At 40.7% G+C, this 24662-nt stretch overlaps 1 protein-coding gene across 29 annotated transcripts in view; it reads left to right on the top strand.

Annotated features, from left to right (window-relative positions):
* The window catches only part of KALRN (kalirin RhoGEF kinase), a 502153-nt gene that overhangs the window by 200866 nt on the left and 276625 nt on the right, over positions 1–24662 (top strand). For 26 of the 29 annotated variants that reach the window (XR_014586048.1, XR_014586049.1, XR_014586050.1 and 23 more), the window contains 2 exons: positions 1337–1849; positions 23605–23727. Coding sequence is in view for 24 of the 29 variants with exons in the window: in XM_083841888.1 (XP_083698014.1) it covers positions 1337–1849; positions 23605–23727 (636 nt within the window). In the remaining 5 variants the exon portion in view is untranslated. The other 3 variants (XM_083841879.1, XM_083841880.1, XM_083841882.1) reach the window with 3 other exon arrangements.

Below are 24662 nucleotides of genomic sequence, written 5' to 3' on the forward strand. Positions count from 1 at the left end.
TAAATTTAATTATCTTGAAAGGGTTAGTGTTCAGAGATTTAGAAATTTGAAATCCCTCTGAAGCTGCATGCTTACCTTCCCATTGTTTGTCGGCTCTTCCCCCTTCCCCAGACCAAGGAACATTGCAAAAGAGCTTTAAAATAACCTTTCTGCTGAGCATATGTTCAATAGAATCCCCATTTTTTACATTTCAGAATGCCTGATGTCTTTAGCTGGATAAGAATTGGAAGAAAGGCCTACTATTAACTTAAAACCAATGGGCAGCCTGCTATTTTGGACGTAGTTCAGGATAATGGACAGAACTTAAGTACTTTTTCTTTATAGGTGACTTTTGTGAGATTGCTGTGATTATTGGGTGTCTCCACTTCTGAAGAGCAGAAACTCTAACATTCTTTAGAGGCACGATTTTTAGGGGATAGACATGCAGCCATTGGTGAACATTGCAAGCCTTGAAGGGTTACCAACTTGAGTGTTAACATGACAGCACCAAAAATCTAATATAACATTTGAAACCCTATGCTTATATTTCAGAAAAAAATACTTTGTCTAAAAAAAAATGGGAAAAGCCATCAGTTGTTGGGTCCTTAAACTGTAATCTGCTTTCTAGGCACCCAGTGCATTTCTCTATCGCTGATTACTGAGTCTAAATGAATTAAAACCATTTCTCATTGTGTATGATTCATGATCAGTTCTTTCTATTAGCAATAAATTCTAATTGTTAATACTCCAGTGACATTCCGCTTTTACATTGATTTTGGTTTAATTGCATTTGAAATTACTAATATGAAAGAGCTCTGCCTGTGGCAAAAGCCAACTGGAGTAATCTGGAAGAAAAAAGAAAGTGCACATTGTATGTTTTGGCAGGTCACAACACCTGCTTAAGTTCAAGTGCCTAAAACTTTTCCTGCTGTACAGCCACTAGCTTGAATGTAATGTAAATCACAGAATCCCTGTAATACCATATACATGTTTAATGAACAAACATGTCCAGATATCTAACAGAAGTAGGAAGAAATCTTCAGTGTCCAACTGGGTTAAAGTAATCTATGGCTGAAGCATTCTCATGATAACTTTTTGAAGGAGAGTCTGGTTTAAAAAGACAGGCATTATTCCAGTAAATACCATGTATTTAAATTAATAAATAGAATCAGTGCTATTAACAGAAAGCTTTTCAATCCAATTAGTTCTTCACGGTTAAACATCATCCTCAGCATCTTTTACAATGTTGTTGCAATTATGTATTGATGAGGAAAATAATCATTTCATGCTATTTATAGATTGTGCTGTTATTTCTTCTTAGTCACAAATTATAACGCTGTCATTTGCTCTTCCTTAGACAAGTATGGTATCTGTTGAAGGCCTGGCAAAACTCGTAGATCCTTCTCAACTGACAGATGAGTTTGAAGGATCCTTGGATTACAACCACGATGAATGGATAGAGTTGCGTGTCTCCTTAGAAGAATTTTTTAACAGTGCCATTCATCTATTATCAAGACTGGAGGACCTCCAGGAAATGTTGGCTAGGAAGGAGTTCCCAGTTGATGTGGAGGGCTCAAGGAGGCTGATTGATGAGCACACACAGCTTAAGAAAAAAGTGATCAAAGCTCCTGTGGAAGAACTGGATCGTGAGGGTCAGAGGTTATTACAATGCATAAGATGCAGTGATGGTTTTTCTGGTAGGAACTGCATTCCTGGAAGTGCAGACTTTCAAAGTCTTGTGCCAAAGATCACCAGCCTTTTAGACAAGCTGCATTCTACCCGACAACACTTGCATCAGATGTGGCATGTCCGCAAGCTGAAACTGGACCAGTGCTTTCAACTTCGGCTTTTTGAGCAAGATGCTGAGAAGGTAAGGGAAAATCTGTTCTTTTCTTACTTTTACCCAGACTATCACAAGGGCTAATTATAGAAAAAAATGTGATCATTTTCTTCTGTAATTAGACACATGAGGTATTCATCACAGGTGTAAATCTCATGTTGCCAGCTGATGTACTTTATGTGACTGGTAAACCAAATTGACTGAACTAATTGTTGGATGTAGCAGCCATAATGACATCCAAGAATAACCTGCCTGTGTCACTTTTGATGAAAGTTAATCTGCTTTTTTTGTGTCACAATGGGTACATTTGGTTGACGTTAGCACACGAATTGGGCCTTTTTTCAAGTCTCTTTTACTAAGCTTATGAATATATTTATCTACATGTCGCAGCACCTAAAGAAGAATGATTTTAGAGTTTGATCCACTATGATTATTGTTTGCACTTCTTGTGAGGCTGTGGGAAATTTGTAGTTTAAATCATCCTAATTGTTATCCCAAACATTTTCATTTTCCCTGTCCTAGGAAATCACAACAGGTTTTGCAACTGGTAAAATCTTTAGTAATGGAACTGCGTACCAAGGACACGGCCGCTTAGTTCCCACAGCATGAGATCTGAGAATGTGTTTATGTTAAACATATAAACAGACCTAGAGAAAGCATTCTGAAATGATGACAGCAAGCAAAACTCTCTGTGGCTGTTTTACATTAAATAACACATAAGGATGGCATTTGAGTTCATACCTGACGCCGAGTCAGTGGCCAAGATTCCTGTTCACCAGCGTAAGACCTTATTTGAGAAATGTTTAACATTAAATTATTCCATAGAGATTGCATGGCGACTTCATAGTTCTTAGACATTTGTAATGTGGCGTATCAGCCTGAAAAGGACATAGGGTGTCTCAAAATGAAACACAGTACACAAAAGAATGTAGAGCAGCAGAAGCACTGGTGAGTAACATGGCTTTAGGAAGCTGTAGTGTGTAGTACTGCTGCGGAGTTACATCCCCACCACCTCCCTCTCCAGACAATACTCATTTGGGAACCTGTACTAGATAGGGAAGTCCCATATAAGCAGATCATAGCAGTTTGTCATGTTTGTTGAAAACACTGGCTAAAAAACAGAGTTCCCTAACCAGGTTTCAGACATAACAACCCTTCAAACTTCAGCAATCCACAATAAAGTAGGCTTCTCACTACTACTGTTTCTCTACTGTTTGTCACAGGAATCATCTGCAGGTACCAATTTTGGTGAATTTGTTTTAGAAAACCATGTCATGCTGGAGTCTTGGCAGCCTCACTTTCTTAATACAGATGTGCTTGGCATCTCATTAGGTGTTTTTGTAAGAAGTCCTTGCTGCACATTTGAAATTCTAGGCCACAGAAGTAGGGTATTCTCAGGGGAAAGTATTGAGCTCTTAGACTCTTGTTTATCTAGTATGTATATCCATCAAAAGTCCCAGTCTCCAGATCTTCTCCCCTTAATGTATGAGCCGGTTGTTGCACTACCATGTCTGCCTGGACCCGGGAGGGTTAGCAAAAGAAATGCAGACATCATCTGAAGGGGCATCCCATTGAGTATGATCTTTTAAATCAATTTATATTAATTTTAATTGCAAATTAATTTTCTTTTTAAATGTTAGGGAGAAGCACATTGCTGAAGCAAATACAATCTTCAGTACTGCAGAGAAGGCCACAGGACATTGGTTTTCTGTGCACGTACTAAATATCTCTAAGGGATGCTAGGACAGAAAAGGCGCCATCGTTGTATAATCCATCCTCCTATTGGGAAAACCTTGAATTCAGATGAGTCTCTCTAAAATGAGAATCACTGCAGAATCACTGAAGAATGCATAAGAGCAGAGTTTTTCTTGTTACATGATGATAAATGTTACAGCATTTTCTTCCTCTCCCTTTTCCTTGTGTATGCCATGCTATAAGCAGAGCACTTACTGCTGTCCTTCCCAGTGGTGGCTGCATTTCAGTCAGCTTGGATTTTCCATTTCTTTGGGATTTTTCAGATGACAAGTGCTTGCTAACATAAGTTCTTATTTTTACTAATGATTACTTGCTATGTTATTAACCTTATCAGTTGAAAGCTCTCAGATCAAGTCAGTGTCTGTGAAGTTTTTGTTGCCCAGCACTTTTCTGTAGTGTTGAAGTAAGTTTCTGAAATACTTTTTCATTTCTTTCTCCTGAACAAGCACAAACGGATGGTGTGATACAAGCCTGAGCACTGTGACAGCTGGGCTCTTTGCATGTGTTATTGTGAGGTTAAGTGCAAGGTTTAGGCAAGTCAGCAGGTACATGAAACTTTGAGGTGAAGACAGAAGCAGAGAGAACATGAATCCTGCCTTTTTCACGCTGGCTGTCTCGAGCAATTCCTGACTGAAAAAAGAGGTGTTTTGATCTTCTAGGTATCTCTTATTCATCTACCTCTCATAATCTATAAACATAAACTAAACACACAGTCTTGCTTTGGCTTTTCTGAGTAGCTCTCCTTGCCTTCCTTTGATGACTGCTGCATTTTCCCAAGGAATATAAAAGATTTTGTTGCATTATTCTCACAAGTCAGTGTTTTTAATCTTTTCGGTTTGTGAAATTCTCCCTAAAATTCTTCCAGTGAAGGTTGCAAAGCCTTTTACTTCACATTTCACATAGGTAGACTGATGTAAAATATTGATGTGCTTATTCTCCTTTTGCAGATCTCTTTGAAGTAGTCTGATCATCTGAGACTGGAATGTACTTGTCTCATAAAAAGTTCAGAGCAAAACCCAGACTGAGAGCTGTCTCCACTGTATATATATCCAGCACAGTGTGTCTGTGTTTTGAATTTTAAAGTTTCCGGGTACCTCCATTTGCTCACTTGAACTCTACCTTCTACTATTAGATATGGTAGCAGAGCCATGGTCTTCATCTCCTGGGGAGAGGCACAGCTTTTACCCTATAGCCTGGATATGTCATTTAGTGTTAATCAAATGACAACTTTAATACCCGATAAAAGCTCAAACTCCAACACAAAATTCTGAATATGAGTAAGACATTAGGGCCTTGAAAAATATCTGTATTGTCATTGGGTGGTATTTTAGGAAAAAAATTCCAAAAGGTGAAAATGGACAAGGACTTTCCATTTTCTGGACACCTCTGATTTTAAAAATTTCAGCTGTCCTCATTGCCTGAAAAATTCTTAAAGATAAGATAGAAAAAAAGGGGGACGCAAAATGGAAAAACACACAGTATTTTCAGATAGGTTTATTTTTGAACCACTTGGTATTAAAATACTACATTTGTTCAAAGCAAATCAGTTCACTTTTTTCCCTATAGAGTTCCTCTATTGGAACATTTATAAATGATAGTCACTGCCTGGACACATGAATTATTCAAACTGCAGGTATTACAACTTAAAGAAGGTCTGCATGCTTCTCTGCTAAGCATCTCATAGCACTGGCAAATAAAAGGAGAGGGCGGCAGTCACAAACCAGTGGGTGAGAGCCCAGTTGCCTGTGGAGAAACTTTGTCTCCAAGTCAGACCTTTGGTGTTTTATTTTCCTGTGCTGGGGCAGAGGGAGCGGAAAAGTTGGGCTCTGCCATCGGCACAGCGCAGTGAGATGGGATCACCAGATGGAGGCTGGAAGCTCCCCGAAGCTCAAGTCGGCAGGCAGGGCAGCCGTGCGGGGAGCTTTGGCAGAGCGCTGCGAGGAAGTTCACATGCTGTGCAGGGCCGACTGTAATGATCTGCTGATAAATAACACATTTCGGCTGCAAGTGTAGCCCCAGCTCTCACTGCTCGACAAATTAATTCCTCACCAGCTAATATACGTACATACATATAGATGTACACAAGTCTGAAACGAGAGCTGAGCCTTCACTGTGTTTTTAACTCGGTAACAAGGAAAATATTTTAGTGATCAGTTACATGAAAAAAATGTGGTCCAGTCCAAACTGAATATTGTTTAAAACAAACAAAAAAAACCACCCCACAATGAACATAGATCCAACTATTAGAACTATCTGAGAAATGTTAATTGGTTGCTTGAAATCTGGACAGGGCAAAGAATTCAGGCAAGAGTCCACATGTTTTGCACTTGAATAAATACCCAAAAAAAAGACAAAAAAATATCCTTACACTCTGCATTTTCCAGCCCTTCTGGAAATCATTTGTAACTGGCACCCAAACTGACTTTTGTAGGAATTTCCCCATCATTTTGGGTTTGTTCCATATCAATTTTACTACCCCTGCATGTATGTGAATGAAAAACAGTTATCATGATGTAATCAGTGTTGTCCACATTAAAATAGATGATATAGTCATCAGCTGGACTGAACCTAGGGTCTCTATTACAAACCTGTAACACCAGAGCAAAGACAGAGCAGGCTGCTGTAAAATCACTGGGGTCAGCCTCTACCAAGAGCCAGAGGAGGCTTTGCATGGTTGTTTGGTCGCCCTCTCTCTTTCTGCTTTCTGCCTTTCCACAGAGTCCACAACACAAACTCCAAAAAAATGGCAACGGTTGGTGGAAAATGCAATGAGTGAATTTCACTGGAAGCTTGTGGTGGAAGAAATATTTTGTTTGGATAGGGCCAGCTTTGTGGAAAGTCTAGTGGCAAACCACTGGCCACATCAAGTCTTCAGGGGGCAGCGAAGCAGCGGGCTTGCAGTCAAAACCTTCTGCTCATCCATACGAAAGCTTCCCTTTGGAAAGGACAGCTCGGCCTGTGATTTTCCCTGTGGAGCAGCTCTGGGAAGCTGTGCTGGCTGCCAGGGGCTGCTGTGGTGCTGCTGCTCTGCGGGTGGCTGCAGAGGAGCAGAGGGCTCCCTGCGGCTCTTACCCCACCATGGCTGTCGCTCCCATTTCCCAGACAATGGGACTGGTCTGGGATGATGGGAAGATTTCAGTAAGCGTAAGAGTGATCAGAATGTGATAAGATGTGAAGTTCTTATGGTAAAAGACACTTTTAGAGAGGGAGAGGACTAAACAAAAGGGTGGAGGGGAATAAGGTGGAAGAGTAGTGGCACTAATTCCCCTGTGTCCCACTGCCATGAGGGACAAAGAGTGAGAGCACAGCACCAAGGAGCAGATGCTGCATCCCTCTCCTCACACGCTGTGCTGCTTCAGACCTTTTCCTCTGCCTGGGCTCCTTAAATAAGGAAACTAATGAGAGCTGTTTTACCAGATAGGCTCTATTAGACTCAGCCTCCATTTAGTCAAATAAATAATGGGGCATTTGGTTTCTGAAAGAGGAAAATCACAGACACACCATCCCGTTTACAATTATTCTGAAGTGCCAGATGAAATGTAGGAGTTCCTGGTTTGGAATCTAATTTAACACCATGCCGAGTTAGTCTAGAAGAATACAAAGAATCTCTAGCTTCACAATGAAGTCAAAGCAAGAGAAGATTATCCAGTAAGTGTATAATCTGAGTATTTGAGCCATGCTCATACTATTATTGGAGTATTACATGTGCCAAGGGCTTATATTCCTCAGAAAGAAGGAATGCTGTGCAAGCTATTTGTTGTCTAAAAAGATGCAGGATAAGTTTGATGGAAAAAACAGAATGAAAAATGTAGAAATTTACCCTTTGGTTTAGGAAAGAAGGTGGTAGGAAGAAAGAACTATTGAAATACTGCTGTTTGAGTGAAGGGAGGCTATCAGTGTATTTGTGACTGTGTGATACATATCCACATTAACCATTTCATACATTACTTCCCCTTATACTGCACTTTAAAATTCTGATGCTGTATCTTCTGTAATAAAATGCATTACAAATCTGATGATATGATCCTTCTTGCTAATAGGAGCCAGTTTATTTTATTACAGTCCATTAAGCAGGGGAATTGTAACTGCTCCTTTAGTCAAGTGATGCTGTTTGGAGAAGCATTTCTAAGAAATGGATCTTAGCTGACTTTCTGGAAGAGCAGCATTAGAAAGATTAAAAAGATCAGCAATATCTTCACCTCCTTCCTCATTTCCGTTCATCTCTACATTTCCTTCTTTCAGCAGTGTCAAAACACTCTGGAATTGATACATATAAGTAGATGATAGAATTTTCTTATACTATGTCATTATTAACCCTTAAGGATTTGTGTAATACCAAAAGGCACACCATCTGGGACAGACTCCTCTGACTGAGATAAAATCTACTCAGGGAAAGAACATTTCACCTCTCTTATTTCACTTCTGGAAGCACTTGCTTTCTTTGGTCTGTTCTACATGCCATATATGCAACTGCCTCCACAATTTTGTGTGAAATGTTGGCTTAGAAATTAGTGGAAAGGGGATGTGTCCCAGGGAGCAAGAACGGGAAAGTGGTGAGGGAAGCACTCAGAAGCTGACGGAGCTGTCGTGTGAAATGAATGCAAAGTCAGTGAGTTCTGGGACGTGGTTAATTAGGACTGGGGAGGAGGCATGTTAAGAGGGGAAAGAACCAGAACTGGGATAATAACAAGACTGTGTCCTTAGTGTCTTGCACCAAGGAGACGTATATATGCCCCCTGTGCTGTTTCACTGGGAAAGGATTTGTTATTGAATGAGCGTATTTAACTGTTAACAGTAATAATCATGCTGGCATAATAAGCATGGATTAGACATGGATTTTTGCGTAGGATTTAGATTTCATTGAAGCTCCATGAGTATCCCATTGGTGTACAGAACTAAGCGCGCCCTGGATTTTCCACCTAAGTACTTACACCATGGATATCACAACAGCACAGTAAGTGAGCATCACAGTAAGGAGCTTTCCTGGAGATTTTGAACACAGGGGGTGTTGTTAGACCTGAGGTAAGCTCCATAAGACTTCCTCAATAAAAGGAGTCAATAAGCTTAGTGTCTTCTGCAGAGACATTTGACTGAGGATCTACATGAGGCTCATTTGAGCATGTTACTTTCATTCTTAGCCCATCCCAAAGGCCTGTGCAGAGAAAGGGTAGTGGCCCTGAGGTACAGATACCGACTGGGAGAGGCACAACACTGGGGTCTGTGCTTGTGAAGATGCACGTGTTTGCAGAGAGCTTTGTAAGAAGAGTGACCAAGAATTTGACTTAGCACAAATGAAATCCCCTGCCCATAACCCCAGAGATAGAGTTCTCAGAGATCCCAAGGGTTCGATTTGTTGTTGGTACTTAGCCCTCATTCCAAAGCAGCTACTTCTCTCTTCATCAGGTGAAGCCACTCAGTTTCAGGCTGGTTTTAGCTGCATCCCTTGATCTGTTAACATGTTGATGTCTCCTTAAGAAAGCAGTGCCAAGTCCTGTAAAGCAGAGGTAGCCTTAGCTTCCATCGGAATTAGTGGAAGACTCTCATGGTCTCTGTAAGAGCTCCCACTGGCAGGTATTCAGCAAGCCTGTGTTGTTAGAGTTCTGTGTGCAGGAGCTGTGCACTTCTGTACGACTCCAGCATCTCTTGAAGCCACCATTTCTAGCTACTCTCTCTGATGCCAGCCTTACTGATGGCTGGGTTGGCAGCTTTGCCACCCACTTATAGACATGGGACCTTGCTTCCAGCTGTCAGTGCTGGTGCCCTACGCAATATTCCAGTTATGTAAGTGCACACTTGCAATGCTATGGGCACCTTGATTTTCCAGGGTTTGTATTAGTCCTAATGTAAGAAAAATAGGCTTTGAAAATGTTCCTGACACAACTGGTTTTATTTTTAGCTACACAAAAAAATGCAGAGGTCTCTTTATGCATCTGAAAAGGAATAGAGATATCTTTGTGAACAAAGATTACTTAATTGCAACATCTAGTCAAGGTATTTTAACTTGCTTTACTTTCTCTTTCTCTGCCTTTTCTCATATATATGGGCTCTTGCACAGAGCACAGTGTCTGTTCTCTTCCGAAATCATGTTTCCATGTCTGGTGTCTACTCTCTCATACTGCTAGTGAAAAATTCTTTTTTTTCTAATCTGAAGTTTCCCCTGGCATATGGTGCCTTTTTTGGTATAGAGATTCTCACTAGATGGCTGTTCTTCCCCATTCATAAAATCAGGCTTGGGATGCCAGTGTGGGGAAGGGAAGTCAGCTATCAGTCCAAATAAGCTGCCATGTAAATAGAAGATCATCGAGGACTTACCATCACTCCTGTTATCCTTATGCCATCCTTTGTATTTAAGCCCACCCTGAAACTAAGATGACAACAGAGGGGATGAGCCCCATGTTCAACATAAAGTGTTTGCTCTGACGCAGAATTGCTAATACAAGGCAGAACACAGAAAACGGGTGCAGTTATGTTCCTAAATTGTTGAACTGGCAGACACCATCTAAAAATATCAGATCTTAAAACATTGGAAGGATAATTATATAGATGACAGGTAAAGGACGCTCTACTTGAGACTGAGATGGGTGCACAAACAACAGTTAAGTGCACGTTTATGCAGCACCTAGCACAGTAATCGACTGAATTGGGCTGTGGAATTGGCTGTTTCCAGCAAAGAAATGCAGCTTTGCAATTGAAAAAATGCCCTTGCAGATGTAACGGCATGGAAACGTTCCTTCTGAATACAGATACATATCCACACATGATTTAGGTTGCTTTAGTATAGGACCGAGAATATTCAGCTTCACTTAAGATGTTTTGTGTAAAACATTTCTAATAGCATCAAGGACAAAGGACCAACACAGAAAATTCATATCAAAGAGAGAACCTGTGTATCCATTCTTAAAAATCTTTGTGTTTCCCTAAATGAACCTATGCCAGCTCTAATCACTTTTATTTAATTACATCATGCATCTTAGAATAAAGGAGGCTTTAATAAAACAGGTGAGAATTGAAAGCATGCAACAATAACTCTATTGTGACAGCAGTTTTTCATTAATTTTCAGTGTGTTTATTCAAATGTGTCCTATATCGTGTTTTTTTTCGTTTGGTTGGTTTTTTTTTCCATTTTAAGATAATAGAATTCTTGCTACTCAGTACTGCTTCTGCTCTGTCTTGAGGCAAGTCAGTGCTTTCTGTTTTGGATAAGCCACTATTAGATGGTCTGATGCAGCTGAATAAACAGTATTATATTCTGAATCCATCTTTTCTGATATTTTTTTTCTGAAGCTAGGTGGCAGCAGAAAAGGGCTTAGGCTCATGGATACCCCAAATTTCTAGGCTTGCATGATCTCAAACTTCTTATTTATTTTTATGTTTTTTTAAAGAAACACGGTTTGCCTAGAGACAGAAAAATAACAAGGGATGGTTGCACACAGAATGTGCATTGACAGCCCCTTGTGATGCTGTGAGCACAGATGTCATGCTAAAGAGATTTCAGAGTGGGATCAACACCTTCAATTTTAGTGGGCTCTGAGGATGCTGCTAAACTGTGTATAATCTGCAATGCCCCTCTCCAAGTCATGGACATGAAAGAATTGTTGGGGAACTCGGGGCTAAAAACACTTCAGCATCTATAAAGACATATTATTTGCAAATATCTTTAATAGAAAGATGAATCCTGTGTAGCCTATATCTTGCAGTTAGAAACCTGCATGCTGGCACTTCCACTCAATGCAGGCTATAGCTCTGAATTAAAGATGCAGCTAGCTGGCGTCTGCTGTGTTTAATATGAAGTAGGATTCTAGCAGGTTGCTAATGCCATCCTCAATTTGTTGCCGACAATCTAAAGTGAAGAGTTGTTGGAGCGGGAAGTAATCATGGGGGGGCTCTGTGGGAACTGTTCATTACTTTGACCACTGCTGGTCACACTTAATAAGATCCTGTTCTTGGTATCTGTAGGAAAGAACAGATTTTGCAAGATCAAGAGGTCATTATAGAAGATTTTAACTTCCCTCAAAGCACAAACAGAGCTCATTTCTGCTAATTAGATTGCAAAATCAAAATGTCTTCTTTATTAGTGATGTACCAAAGGAGCTTCTGGATTTTTTACTGTCAAGCTTCTATCCTGCTATTTTCTTTTTTATCAGGCAAGGCCACAGGGGGTCTTCCTCTGTGTACCAATTGCACTATGAACATTTGCTTTTCTGCCCTTCCATCCACCGGTAGAAAGTTTAGGGACAAAGCTAATAACAACAGGACAAATCCACAAGTATGTGCCAATTGCTTTGTGTAGCTCCTACAACTGAAAGCCGCTACAAACCCATTCTTGCCATCTGGTTTGAGGAAGTGTGGGATTGCCTTGCCTGCTGAGCAGAGCAGTAGAGGTAATTGGATAAATATGCATCAGAAATCTTCCCAGTGGATTTTTTTTCTAGTGGTGAATGTCACCTACCATGTTACAACCATCATTTGTTTCTCTTTGGAGGAAGTGACAGGACTCCTTTTGGAGCCCACCGTTGATATTTCTGTTTCTGTTGCAGTGAGTCTGTAGCTGGTCTGACAGATCAGAGGGTACAAACTTCCTTCCATAACATTTCCACAACTGGACCTGAGTTCAGACTCCATAAGCAAGGCACATAAGAATTTTCTGAATTCCATTTGCAGTGTTGATTTTTTAGATATGGACAGCTGTCAATCAAGAGGAGCAATCATCTGCCAGAGACTGATTGCTGTTGAGCTGGATCAGCATTGGAGCAACAAAACGAAAGTACAAAAAATGCAAGGTTCAAAGCAAAAAATGGGGAATTAAAAACCACAGGGGTTAATTGCCTTTCCTCCTGTCACACGGGAAGTCTGTCCTGAAGTAGGAGTCCTGATCTGATGTGTAAAATAGATATCTCAGTGCTTTCAGTCTTTCTGTATCATTTCATCCTGCCCCGTGCTGCCAAATCTGCATATTCTTTTGTGTTTTTTTTTTTCAGGCAGCTAAATATGTTGCCTCCACAGCACTTAGAAATGAACCCGATCTTTTTGATGGGTGTGTAAAAACAATAACAACTCCATGCTCCACTGCTACAGCTAGGGATGAGGAAGACCTGCGCATTTCCTTCATGCTAAGTGTGCCCTATAACATAGTTATAGCACTCTACAGCACTTACTATCCAGCTTGCACTGGATCATCCAACATGGCTGTGACCTTTCAGAGTAAGAGGGCAGAACATTAGCTGAGTGATGGCGTAGTTCCTGCTTTGTTTCCTAACTCTGGCAGCGATCGCCTCGCAGTCCATCCGCGCCTAACTGTAAGGAAACAGCTCTAAAGCCCGCCGTTATTGGAACTGGAACATGGTGTGCTGTACTATTTGTAGTTTCCTGCTGCCGACATTGGATATGCAGTTACTATTCCTCTTGCTTCCTCCATGAACATTAAAATGGATCCAAAAATAATTGAAGGCAGTATGTTCTGATAGAATATTTTTGCATTTGCACAAATTTCCTCTTTATTTCTGTTGCCAATTTTGATATAGAGCATTTTGAAGCTGTTTCAGCTTCTCCAGCTTGGCACCACTGGGAGGCACAGGAATGCTCCCCGATCAGTATGGCAAGAGAAAGTGTTTTGGCATCCGAATACAGACTTAAAACTCATTTTTTAGGCACAAATATAGGATATTATAACCAAGAAGTTCTGCTTTAACTAATGAAGGCAAGGAGACCCAAATGCTCTAAAGGGCAAGGAAGCCTACACATATAGAAAAAGAGAAGAAAGCAGCTTTTTTTTTTTTTTTTTTTTTTATTGCTTTGATCCTCAGGAAGGTTAGGTGCTAAAAGCCTAGCTGTCAGGAAATAATGCAATTACATTGTGCATAAGGTTAACAGACCTATTCTGCAGCATCTTTCAGAGGTATCTATGTGATTATTCCTAAATGTACATCTTCCTGGCCTGGAAGAAATGCTTTAAATGGCCCACACTTGGCAGAGTTTAGGTTCTTAAAAGTATATCTTAAATTAGACTTCATATCTATTTATAGGGAACACACGATGGTGGGTATGCAGTCAAGAGGTTGCCTCCTCAGGAACTGGTGGTGGCTGAAGAGGTGAAGCCAAGAGCACAGTCAGTGGTTGGTTTCCAGCAGTATCAGTGTCACTTCAGACCAAGATGCTCTGGCTTTTCTTCTTGCATACCATATGCATCATGAAAAAAAAAAAATCAGAAATGTTTTCTTGAGCCTTCATGTATTGCCAAAATCTTTGATGCCTTACTTCTAACACAGGCACTGAAAAGGTGTTGCAAGCAAAACAGTCTCAAGTTGAGAAATTTTGCTTAGTTTATTGCTAATCAACACACATGTCTGATCTTGGTAATGGTGATGAGAGGCAAAAGTAGGACACAATGAACGAGTCTCAATTTCCCCTATTTTTGTCATGGTTTATAGTCAGTCCATCAAAATACTTCTGGCAAGGAGACAGGCAGTGGAGGAAGTCAGGGATAATGTTTGCACAAGTTTCTTTCTGCCAATATTACAGCTACTCTCTGATTCTTAACATTTTCCTAATGCTGTGTTCCTTAGTGTCCCTGTCCCAGCATGGGTCACCTCTGGTCCCTCAGCGGTATCTGTGCCATGGAGCCCCCCACCCCCCCCACCCCCCTTCAGTCCTCAGCTGCTGCCATTTTCTTTCCCAAATGCTGTATCTGCACACCCCTCTGGCTGACGAGCGTTTTGGTGTGATGGTTGGGTGCTGGCACGTGGTGGTTTTCCCCACCGGGGTGGCTCATGGCCTCCTCCTGCTGCCCCACTGTGCAGGCCCTCATTGGTGCCTGTTGTACAGCAGCATAGGCAAGCACCATTGTTAGAAACCCCTGCTCCTCACCAAGTCAGCTTTCACAATCCTTGTGATTTGGAGTGAGCTGGATTTTAATCTCCTCAGCAGCAAAACTCTTCACTGAGGTAGGCCCTACGGCAGTCGTCTGAAAACTGGGGAGCTGGAGCAGCGGCAGCGAGGCGTAGTGCCACCTGAGCTTGTGTCCTGAGGTGGGGAACACATCCACCCTCACAGCTTGCCAGGTTTGCTGGTGTAGAGGGGAAACATGGAGCTGTCTGGTTTATGGGATATGGAAATACCCACGGTACAGCCCACCTGCTGCAGTGGGGCCTGCTGGAAACACCCCAAATCCCAGCAGGAAGCTGGTGCCTTCGGCTGTCCTTCTGCAGAGAGATGCTGGCTCCAGCCCCGACATTTCATGACTTGTCGGGAGTTAAAACCTGTGATTACCCTACAGCTGTATCTCTGGGCTTCAGACACGGGTAATTTTGGTAGAGGAAATGCCACGCTTCTGATACAAAACAGTAAACATCTGTCTGGCTGTTTCGTTTGTAGTGGCAACTATTTGGAGTTGCAGGAATGTCACACATGCTGGGAATGGAACCAGAGCATATAAAGTCACCAAACTCACACAGCATTTTCAAGTGAATGAAATTTACTATATATCTCCGAGATTCTCAACATTGAGAGGAAGATTTCCTCATCTGGGAGAACCATTCTGATCTCTTCATAATTTATACTGTTGTTTGTTTTTTGTTTGTGTTTGTTTTTTTGTGTGTATTTGTTGTTGTTGTTGTGAGTGCTGTTTATTTGCTTCTTTTAGTATTACAATTGCTGTGCAGCCAATGCATTGATTTGTACTTAGGTAGCATGCAGTTTTCTGCAGATGAGTTATGCTTGGGAAAGGCAGTTTCCATTCTAAGGAACAGAAAATTCTTTCCAAGAATGCCTGAGTGTTTGGTGTCTCCAAGTGTGGTTGAAAGGCACAATATTTCAAAAAAAGTGAAGCAAACACGGGGATGCATATAATACACCCAGATATCATTAGTCATATTTATGTATTCAGTATCTAATTTTCTCCCACCTTCAACAATAAAATTATTGCTTCTCTATTCAGCATTGCAGGAATCTCATGCCTTACTCTGTGCATGACTGTGCCTTCATATCTGTCAGGAAAAAAACACATATCTCTTACTCTGGTATTTAGTAGGAAAATTCAGCGTGAGTATGTTAGAAGGGGTGCTCTGACATTAATACAAAGCTATTTGTCACGTCACACATCTAACTAATTTTCTAGTGGATTGACAGTTGGGCCCATTGTCTGGAATAATTTAACGTGCTGTAGCTTAAACTTACTTTACTCTATGAATCATATACACAGATATTTATAATGGAAAAACTGTGTTCATGCAGTGTTGAGGTTACACAAATACAGCTGTAGGTCTGAATCTTCAGCTGGTGTAAATTGGCTTCATTGGCACAACACCAATTTGCCCTGGCTGAGGACCGTGCCAAACACATGTGAAAGGGAAAGATCTGGCTGAAGTATCAGCTTGTCCGTCACTGTCTGTGAACAAGAGACAAACACAGAAACAAGCACAAATTTGTGTTTAGGCCCTGGTTTAGCAAAGCACTTAAATGTACACTGAGTCTATTTTAAACCTGTAAGTATTTTGATTTAATTAAAGATGTATGTTACAGAGTGGAGTTGGGGATTTCAATTGGGAATTCTCATGTGTTGAAGCAGTTGTCATCAAAATTTTCACCAGAATTTCTCCTTGGGTCCAAAAATTATTCTGGGCCAGGACAGTCCCACTAGAGAACCGCCATTCTCCTACTAGCCCTCTATCTGACCTGCGTCATGTCAGGCCCTGTGGGCACTAACTGGTGTTAATGACCCTAACCAGCCTCATCTGGGTCCTCCCCAACACCTATTCATGGGCCCATAGTTTTAGCTCTGCTCAGCTGTGGGATATTAGCCTACAGCCCTGCCCCAACCTTGCCCAGCCTGGCCATAGGCTCTGCTGAACACTGCATGGATGTATGGCCTGGCTTTCTGGTATGACCTGGGATGTGTTTTGCCCCTATGGACCTTCCCTGCAATTAACTTCTTGATTCAACCTGGCTCTTAGGTCTTGGGGGCTGTAGGGTGGCCTCTAGCTGAGGAGTCCCCTGCCTGCTGCTGGGTTATGGCTCCCAGCTCCTCATCCTGTAGGGAGTGGCTGGCCTGGACACCCACCATTGACTCGCTGTCTGGCTGAATTTAGCCCTGAGGCTGGAGCAGGGAGGTTTCCTGTATTCCAGGTAAATGTGCTCGTTTGTTGGGCTGCTAGCTCTTTTGCAGTGGAAGACTTTTGGTTCTTCTCATATACTCCTTTGTGGAGGTGTTGCATGCTTTCTGGCTCTTTCTAGATCTATAGGAGACCTACGTATAGCCTGTTCTGATTAAACTGTAGCTATGTTTCTTGTTTGAAGGCACTAAAGATTTTTCAATATTGTTATTATTTGGTTAATTGCTTTTTATAAAGGTAGCTGATACAATGCTTTCCAAGACTGAGTCCTCCTGTGTCAGTATAGGTTGTGTATGTGCCACAAAAATGTTGTGTGGCCTTCTTCTTGTTAAAATACTGGTGAAGTTCAATTGCAGGAGATGCAAGGAATATGGCTTGATTTACTTTTAACTGAATTTCTCTGAATGCTTTAATTCACTTAATGTGATAGGCATAGACCTTGTAGTTGGAAACTTTTTGTGAACCTTAGGAGAGAGGCTCTGGCAGTTACTGCTCTACGTGTGTTATTATTTTGTTTATATTGTGGAAGCATATGAAAATGAACTTGCTTAGCCTTAAATGGCCTTGGAGTGGAACTTTCTGCTTTCTGTTGTAGATTAGTCAATTTAATGCTGGCTGGGTAGTTTTGAAATTCCAAAATACGCATGGATTCTTATATGGATGTTTCTTTAATAAGCAACACAGGCTTATTTCTAATGGTTTCCCACCTATGGACCATGGTTTCTTAGTAGTTGGTATTCGTTAAAGCTGATTTATTATTCAAAGATTTTGATTTGCTGAAACACCTTGAAAAACTTTATGGGGCCCACAAACTGGAAGAAGTACAACAAACACTGTTACAGTAGGGCATATTATTTGGTTTTCATCTGGCATATAATTAGTCATCTGTCCTCTACTCAACTACAGGCTTTTTTTTTTCTTCTTTTTAGATTAACAATGTTTTTTCTCTTTGTTAGCAGCATATGGAGGCATACTGTGAGAATATGTTTATGCCTGGTATATTATATGTGAGACTGACTGGAGTTTATTTAAAAAAAAATCTGCCTTCTATGCTTTTTCTGAGTGCTCTTAAATTTGCTTTTCTTATTTGGAACATAATTTGAGCTGTGCTTGTGAGAGCAAATCTGGTAACCACTACTGTTATTTGTCAATATTTATGCTGGACATGACCAAGAAAAAAAAAAGCCAGGTAATGCAGTAGGTACAGATGTTGATTCAGTAACTGTTGCTCTCCTTTTTGTGTACCTTCTTTTCTATGAGGCCAGAAGCACAGATGAGTCTAGATGGCATCAGCTAGAGCATTTCCAGGGAGAGAAAAAATGATATTCCTCAGAGTCCTGTTAGGACTTTACCTTGGATGGTAAGATGACCATCAACCAGAACATGTACAGAGAGAGGCTGTGTCTTATGAGGAAGGACTAAAAGACCTGGGCTTGTTCACACTGGAAGAAGTTTAGCACCTGGGAGGAGGATGTGTTTTAACTTGAAGGACAATCTTGACAGAAGAGCAAATGTGTATAAACTACCCATGAGTCTGATTTAGACCTGGGAGACTATGAAAAGTTCATACTGAATATCCCTGAGAATACTTGAAGGTATTCTTGATGTGTATCCTATATTGTTCTTCAAGATGGTGTGGTTATAGTAGTTACTATTATGCCTTTACTTACCCGTGTGTTAATTTGATATTTATGGCTCAGAACTACAGATGAGATGACTTGCTACAAGCAGGGTCACAATTAATTCCAGTTGTATTATAGCGTTATGTGGATTTGGTTGTGTGTGTTTTTTTTTTTTTAACATGTATGACCAACTTCATTAATGAACTACATTTCGTTCACTTGCTGCCAAAAGATTCGACCATGAGGGCTGTAATCCTCCCACCAGTACTGCTTGGTACAGGGTGTGCTGCTGGCCACATGATGGGAGCATCATCCTGTGGTGCTCTGCCCCACTCTTCCAGAATCCAGCACCAATGCTCAGTGAGATCTGACAAAAGCCAGAGAGCAGAGGTTGCTATTTGAAATATTACAAATTCCATTTTATCAGAGCTAGGGCAGGGCAGCACGCAATCTGCAGACATGCTGTTCCACATCCGTGTGTTTCTTCTCTGTTCCCAAACAGCTGTTCTCACACTGTTCTCACTAGCCTGCCAGATGTTACAAATCCAAGGAAAGTGTGGGGTCCCCTTCTCCCTCCATTGGACTTATTCATGACCAGCTGGAGACCTGCTGTTTGGTCTAACACTTAACCTGGATTTTTCTAGTAACTTATCAACTTGGATGACAAAACATGAGGTTAAGAACTTATTGTTGCCAGCACAACTGATGCTGGAGATATAATCTGATATCCTAACTCTCAAGTGAAGTGGCCTTGAGATCACGTGTAATAATTACAGATCCATGTATAACCATTAACGAGTGTTGAGGTAGATGTTTTAGCAAAGCTTTCTGAGGAGACCCTTTGGACTGTTTTTGGTTCTTCTGACTCTCTTGTAAGGGATTAATTCTCTCAATTAAAAGTAGGTGTTATTTTTTCTTTCCATAATTAACATTCTTCAATGTGTGTGTTTTCTTTCCTTTACATGTTAGAGACAGGGGCTACAAAAGATAACCACACTGAAAGTTTATCTTCTGTTTTAAGTGTGCTTAACCCCTCCTGCCAGTTACTCAGTAACTGGAAAACTCCAGCCGTTGGTCTCCAGATTAGCCACAGCAGTGCAGCAAAGTGCCAGTCAGGGAGACATTGAGGACAGCTGGTTTGCATGTTTTAAGTGATAGTGTCTGATCTCAGTTATTCTGTGCTCCTGTTTAGTGTGAATTCATGACTGCAGGAATGATTAGCAGACTTAAGAGAATTAGCTCACAGGCAGTCAGCACCACTCCAACTAAGAAGCAAGTCAAAGGAATAATTCAAGATCCATTAATTTTACAGTGATCGCTAGACTAGGTTTGTAAGGGCCCTTTTTAATGAATGGGATGAGATCCATTGATACAGTGCTGTCTAGCAACGTTATAATGACATGGAAATTCTCAGCTGAGACACCGTCTAGTCTAAGCTGATCTCACAGGGCACATTTTCTGGGTTCTGCTGTTTACTGCATTAAAAACTCATTTCTTTGACAGGGAAACTAACTGATCAAAGGATGTTGAACATTTTTCCAGGAGCCCAAGTTAGGCCCTTGATACTACAGCAGTCTTTGCAGGATGGAGTAAAATAGCAATTATTGGGTCATTGCCATGCTCACATCCTTAATAGTGTGATTTAATTAAGCAAAGAAAGCAACACGCTCACTTCAGGAACACAGGAAGCATCAGTGTTTCTCATGTGGAAAACAAGTTTAACTAGAAAGCTTTCAGGAAAGACTGCTAGTAGTGTGGGCAGGCAGGGCAGACAATGCGGACAGGCCTTCATATCGAATCTGCTGGCCACACGTTGCCGTCTCTCATAGCATCACCATGGATCACCCAACATCTGGTATATTCACAGAGCCTCAGCTTCCAGTCATATTATGAGAAAATCATTTTAAGTCCGTTTATGGACTTTGTGGTTGAAGAGAAAACACAACCCATTGGATCTCACAAGCAACCAAGACTTCATTTATTTATTTCTTTATGTAAATCCCCTGATTGTTAAGCAAATCTTGTGGTATATAGGATGGTGATACTTATCATTCCTGTGCATCCTTGATTAGGAGGGTGAAAGCACAATTTTTCCAATGTTGCCAGAGATGTGTGATAAAGAAAACCTGATCCCTTCTCATGGTATTTGGAAAGTGACTATAATTCAATGATCGTGAAGCAGAAATGCTTGAAATCTCTGAATGAATAAGCCCTGGAAACAAAAGCAATATAGACAAATCAAACCACTACTGTGCCCAGGCTGTTCTGGTTTTGGGCATCAGACTAGTATTTCCACACAGCACTGGACTAAGCCATGCAGAGGTACCAGTTCACCTGGAACTCGTTTGGGTACGTTGGCTTTAGTGATGCATTGCGTAAGGTAGATGTGCCTACAGTCTTGCAAAGCTCTGGCTGTTGAGTAAGGCAGAAGTGATTGTATATATTGCTTATTAGTCATTAAGACAGAAGTGCAATGAATGCTTTTACTGAGCAAAGTGTGTCATTAACCCTACTTCAGATCACAGTGAATCTGCATCTCTTTTTCTCTGTACTCCTTCCTGGGCACCTCACCTCATTTTCTTCCTGCTTCAAACAACATGAAACTCAAAACTCTTTCTTCTCTGAGTTTTCAAGTCAGAGAAGCTTGCAGCAGCTAACAGGAGAGACTCCAGACAATATTGGTGGGGGATAATTAGCTACAGGCATAGGCTAGCTGAAACCAAAGTTACCTTTTTTATGAAGAATATAATAGAAAGATTCAAAGTCTAATTTGAAGTGAAGAGTCTCTTCCAACATCTGCTGCTGTCCATGAATAGAAATTGAAAAAGCATACTGTTTTGAAAGGTGATACAGACCTCATCATGTGTCACTCAAAATTCCTGAAGGTCATCTTTTCAACTGCTTTGTGTATTTCAGTTGATTAAACAAAAAGATGATTCATCTTTTAAATTTCATTTTTTTCCTTAATAGTCTATTATTGTGTTTTAGAAGGCAGAAGCATGATTTAACTTAACCTACATTCTCGTTCAATGATGTGTGTATAGATTAGATGAAGGAAATGCTCTATCCACAGAATAATAGATTAGTAGTTTAAATTACTTGTCTTATAAAGATACTCATTTGGCCTTGCTGACCATAAACTATTAGATTTACTGTTTATTTTCAGTGGATTGCTGCCAGTTTTCTTCTTGAATGTCTTTAAATTGTTTAAAGAACACTATAAAATATTCACGTTGACCGTTTATCTACTTATAAGTAGTCTGTGTTTGTTCCTAAGCAGAGATATAAAATCTTGTTGTTGGGACGTGAACTTCACTGCTATGGAATCTTTCTTGTCTTATGACTTTTTTTTAAGTCCACAAATGTGGAAAGTGATTTTGTGCTTATTTTTCTTGTTAAATCTTAAAAAATTGGGGAAAAAGGAATCCAATGAGAGAACTTACTATAACCTGAAAAGCCACCTAAAGCTTTCTTATTCTGTTTAATTGGCAGTAATATTTGAAAGCCCTGATCTCATCCTTGCATTAAATCTTATTTGCACTGTCTGGAAAAAAAATGGTGGTAGGCCTGAATTGGATCGGCTCCATTGGTACAAGTCGGAAAGCAGCCAACCTGAGGATATTACTTTGATCTTGCATCATTGTAACTTGAATCAAATTTACCCTTTAAGACTATTCATCAATATGAAATAGTGGAGACTCTGTAGTTGCAAGTGTATTCTTATAAATAAAAGATTAAGAAATCAGGTGTAAGTGACAGGTTTTTGGGACTGGGGTCAGTGTCATGTGTCTGGTGGCGTTGGAGCACTTGCAGTGTTTATTTTCCTTCTAATGAAAGGGATACACAATATTTTTGCTGCAAATCCCCTGCACAAAGCAATTCATCTCTGTGCTGAATTGAGCACTCAGCACAGAATGCTGGGTTTATCTCAGGAATTTAAAGTTACCCAAACAGGGCCTTTTCTTTGCTCTTGGGAGCACCATCTCTACAGGGAACAGATAATGGATGCTGAGAAACTCAAGCAAAACATGGTGCTTTTCAGGTGTCAGAGCCTGAAAATTGTTATTCAGTGCTACAGAACAAAATGTCTGCTGGCTGGAGGACACATAAGTGGTGTAACAAAGATCTGGACTGATCCCTTGACTGTAAGGTGGCTGCTTAGAAGCTGCCTTACTTTCCCCTTTTCACCCTAAAATGCTTGCTTTAACACCTAGGACTATATTGACCTGCCTGACCTCTGCTGCCTCTAAAATTAGTTTTTCTTTTCCTTATAATGAATTAGTGAGTTTATTTTTTGTTGTTGTTGCTATAGAGCTCTTATTAACAGAGAGGTCCTTGGCTTGCTGGAGACAACATGAGGGAATGAGGGTTGAAGGGGTTCTCTAATGAAAACGTTTGCAGAAATAAAGAAATCCAAGATTGTAATGCCTGCACAGCTGCAGACAGGCATAAGGAATGAAAGGTTCCCACTTTGAAAGCATTTAGTCTCCAACACAATACAGAACAAGCCAAATTGTAAACATACTGTCTCCTATCTGTTCTGTGACAGTTATAATGAATGAACGTGCTGCGGATTGGAGCGTCACATTAACATGCTACAAAATAAGGAATGAGTTTAATCAGCTTTATTCAACATATTTCTATCTGTGCCTGAAGTACTGAACTATGCATTTTACTTGGAAATAAACTTGGAAGTGGGAGAAGTTGGAATGCGTACTCTTTATAGATATTAATAAAATACTTTTTTTCTTCATCCCAAAAATAATAAGTGGAAGATAGACTAGGTTTTGGCATTGGAATTGGAAAGATCTAGGAAATAGGTGTAGGAAGTCAACTGGGTATTTGGATACAACATTTGGAAACTTTATAGACTATAAAGAAAGGGGACGAGAAAATCCCATCAATAATTATGGAATTTTTGGTCCGTTTCTGGATTAAGGGTACTTTATGAACTGTTAGATCTTTGGTAAATGAAGCAACCCCTGATTTAGGTCCCTCTGCTGCCATCTTTCTATATATGAAGTTACTATTACATGTAGGAAAAGACTGTAGCATCGGTTTACTGAGGAATATGCTTTATGAATTATGTTTCTTAACCTATCACTCTGCTCATGTAGTGATAACTTAAATGCTGTCATTGCTTGAGCAGCTTATTTTGATAAGGAACATTTATTTGTAAGGCAACATAGGTGGGTGTGGGGTGGTGGTCACACAAAATTCCACAGTTCAAAGACATTTATATATATTTTGTGCTGTCTCAATTTTTTTCATTCCTCTCTAACACTTTTTTTCCTCCTTCTAGATGTTTGACTGGATCAGCCACAACAAAGAATTGTTCTTGCAGAGCCACACGGAGATCGGCGTGAGCTACCAACATGCTCTTGACCTACAGACGCAGCACAATCACTTTGCCATGAATTCAATGGTGAGTTGGGGACACGCTGTGAACAGTGGCTCTGGGAGTGTGAGCAAGGAAGGAGAAGGCACGTGAGGCCGCCTCCAGATCAGGGAGTGCCGAGGACCCACGAGAGGTGAAGCAAGGAAGGTCAGGCTGGGCTGTGGCAGCAGCCCACTTTCTGGGAAGAAAAGTGATGCTCTGTCAGCCCAGATACTGATATGATTATTTCTTTGACTTAAGATCAGCACAGTCCTGCGGAGTTTGTTTACATTTTTGAGATTGAATACAGTATTTTTTACGTTCTTGACATTTCTGTGGGAATTAATGAGAGCTCTGTGCAGTCCTTTAATAATTTATGCTTCTTTCCCTATACCCTGCTAAGGTACTTTTCAAAACTTTGAAAAAGAGACGCTAATCAAGCTGTCAGTTGTGGCCATGGTGGGATTTTGGCTTTTTCAATAGTTAATTGGTTAGTCCTTTTTAATGCAACTCACCTCACCTTAGGGTTATTTTACTTTCCTTTTTTTAAAAAGGAAGAAGTGTCATTATCCATTTTTAAGTGCTTTGCCTTTTTTTCTTATTCTTTCCTTGCGTAAGATATTTTTTCTGGAAACTGCCCTGCTTTCAGCACAGAAGTGAGGACTGCATGTACTGATGTTTTGATTGTTGCAGTGGGTTAGAGAAATGGATGCATACCCCCTGCTGCAATCACACAACACAGAGATGAGCTCTCTCTGAAGGCTATCAGCTACACAAAAGCTTGCTCAAGTCAGCCAATGCATGCAGGTGTACCTGTAGACACTGTGCATGGTCAGACTACATTTGCACTGGGGCTGAGACTTCAAAGGCAGTGGTTGATATTTAAGTCACTAAAGAGCCACACCACACTGTGCTGCCAGAGGGCAAGGTGCTGTCTGAAACGTTAAAGACTGCCCACCACTTCCATAAGATTGCGTTAACCC

The sequence above is a fragment of the Anser anser genome, assembly GCF_964211835.1.
Source record: "Anser anser genome assembly, chromosome: 6".
NCBI classification, from domain to species: Eukaryota; Metazoa; Chordata; class Aves; order Anseriformes; family Anatidae; genus Anser; species Anser anser.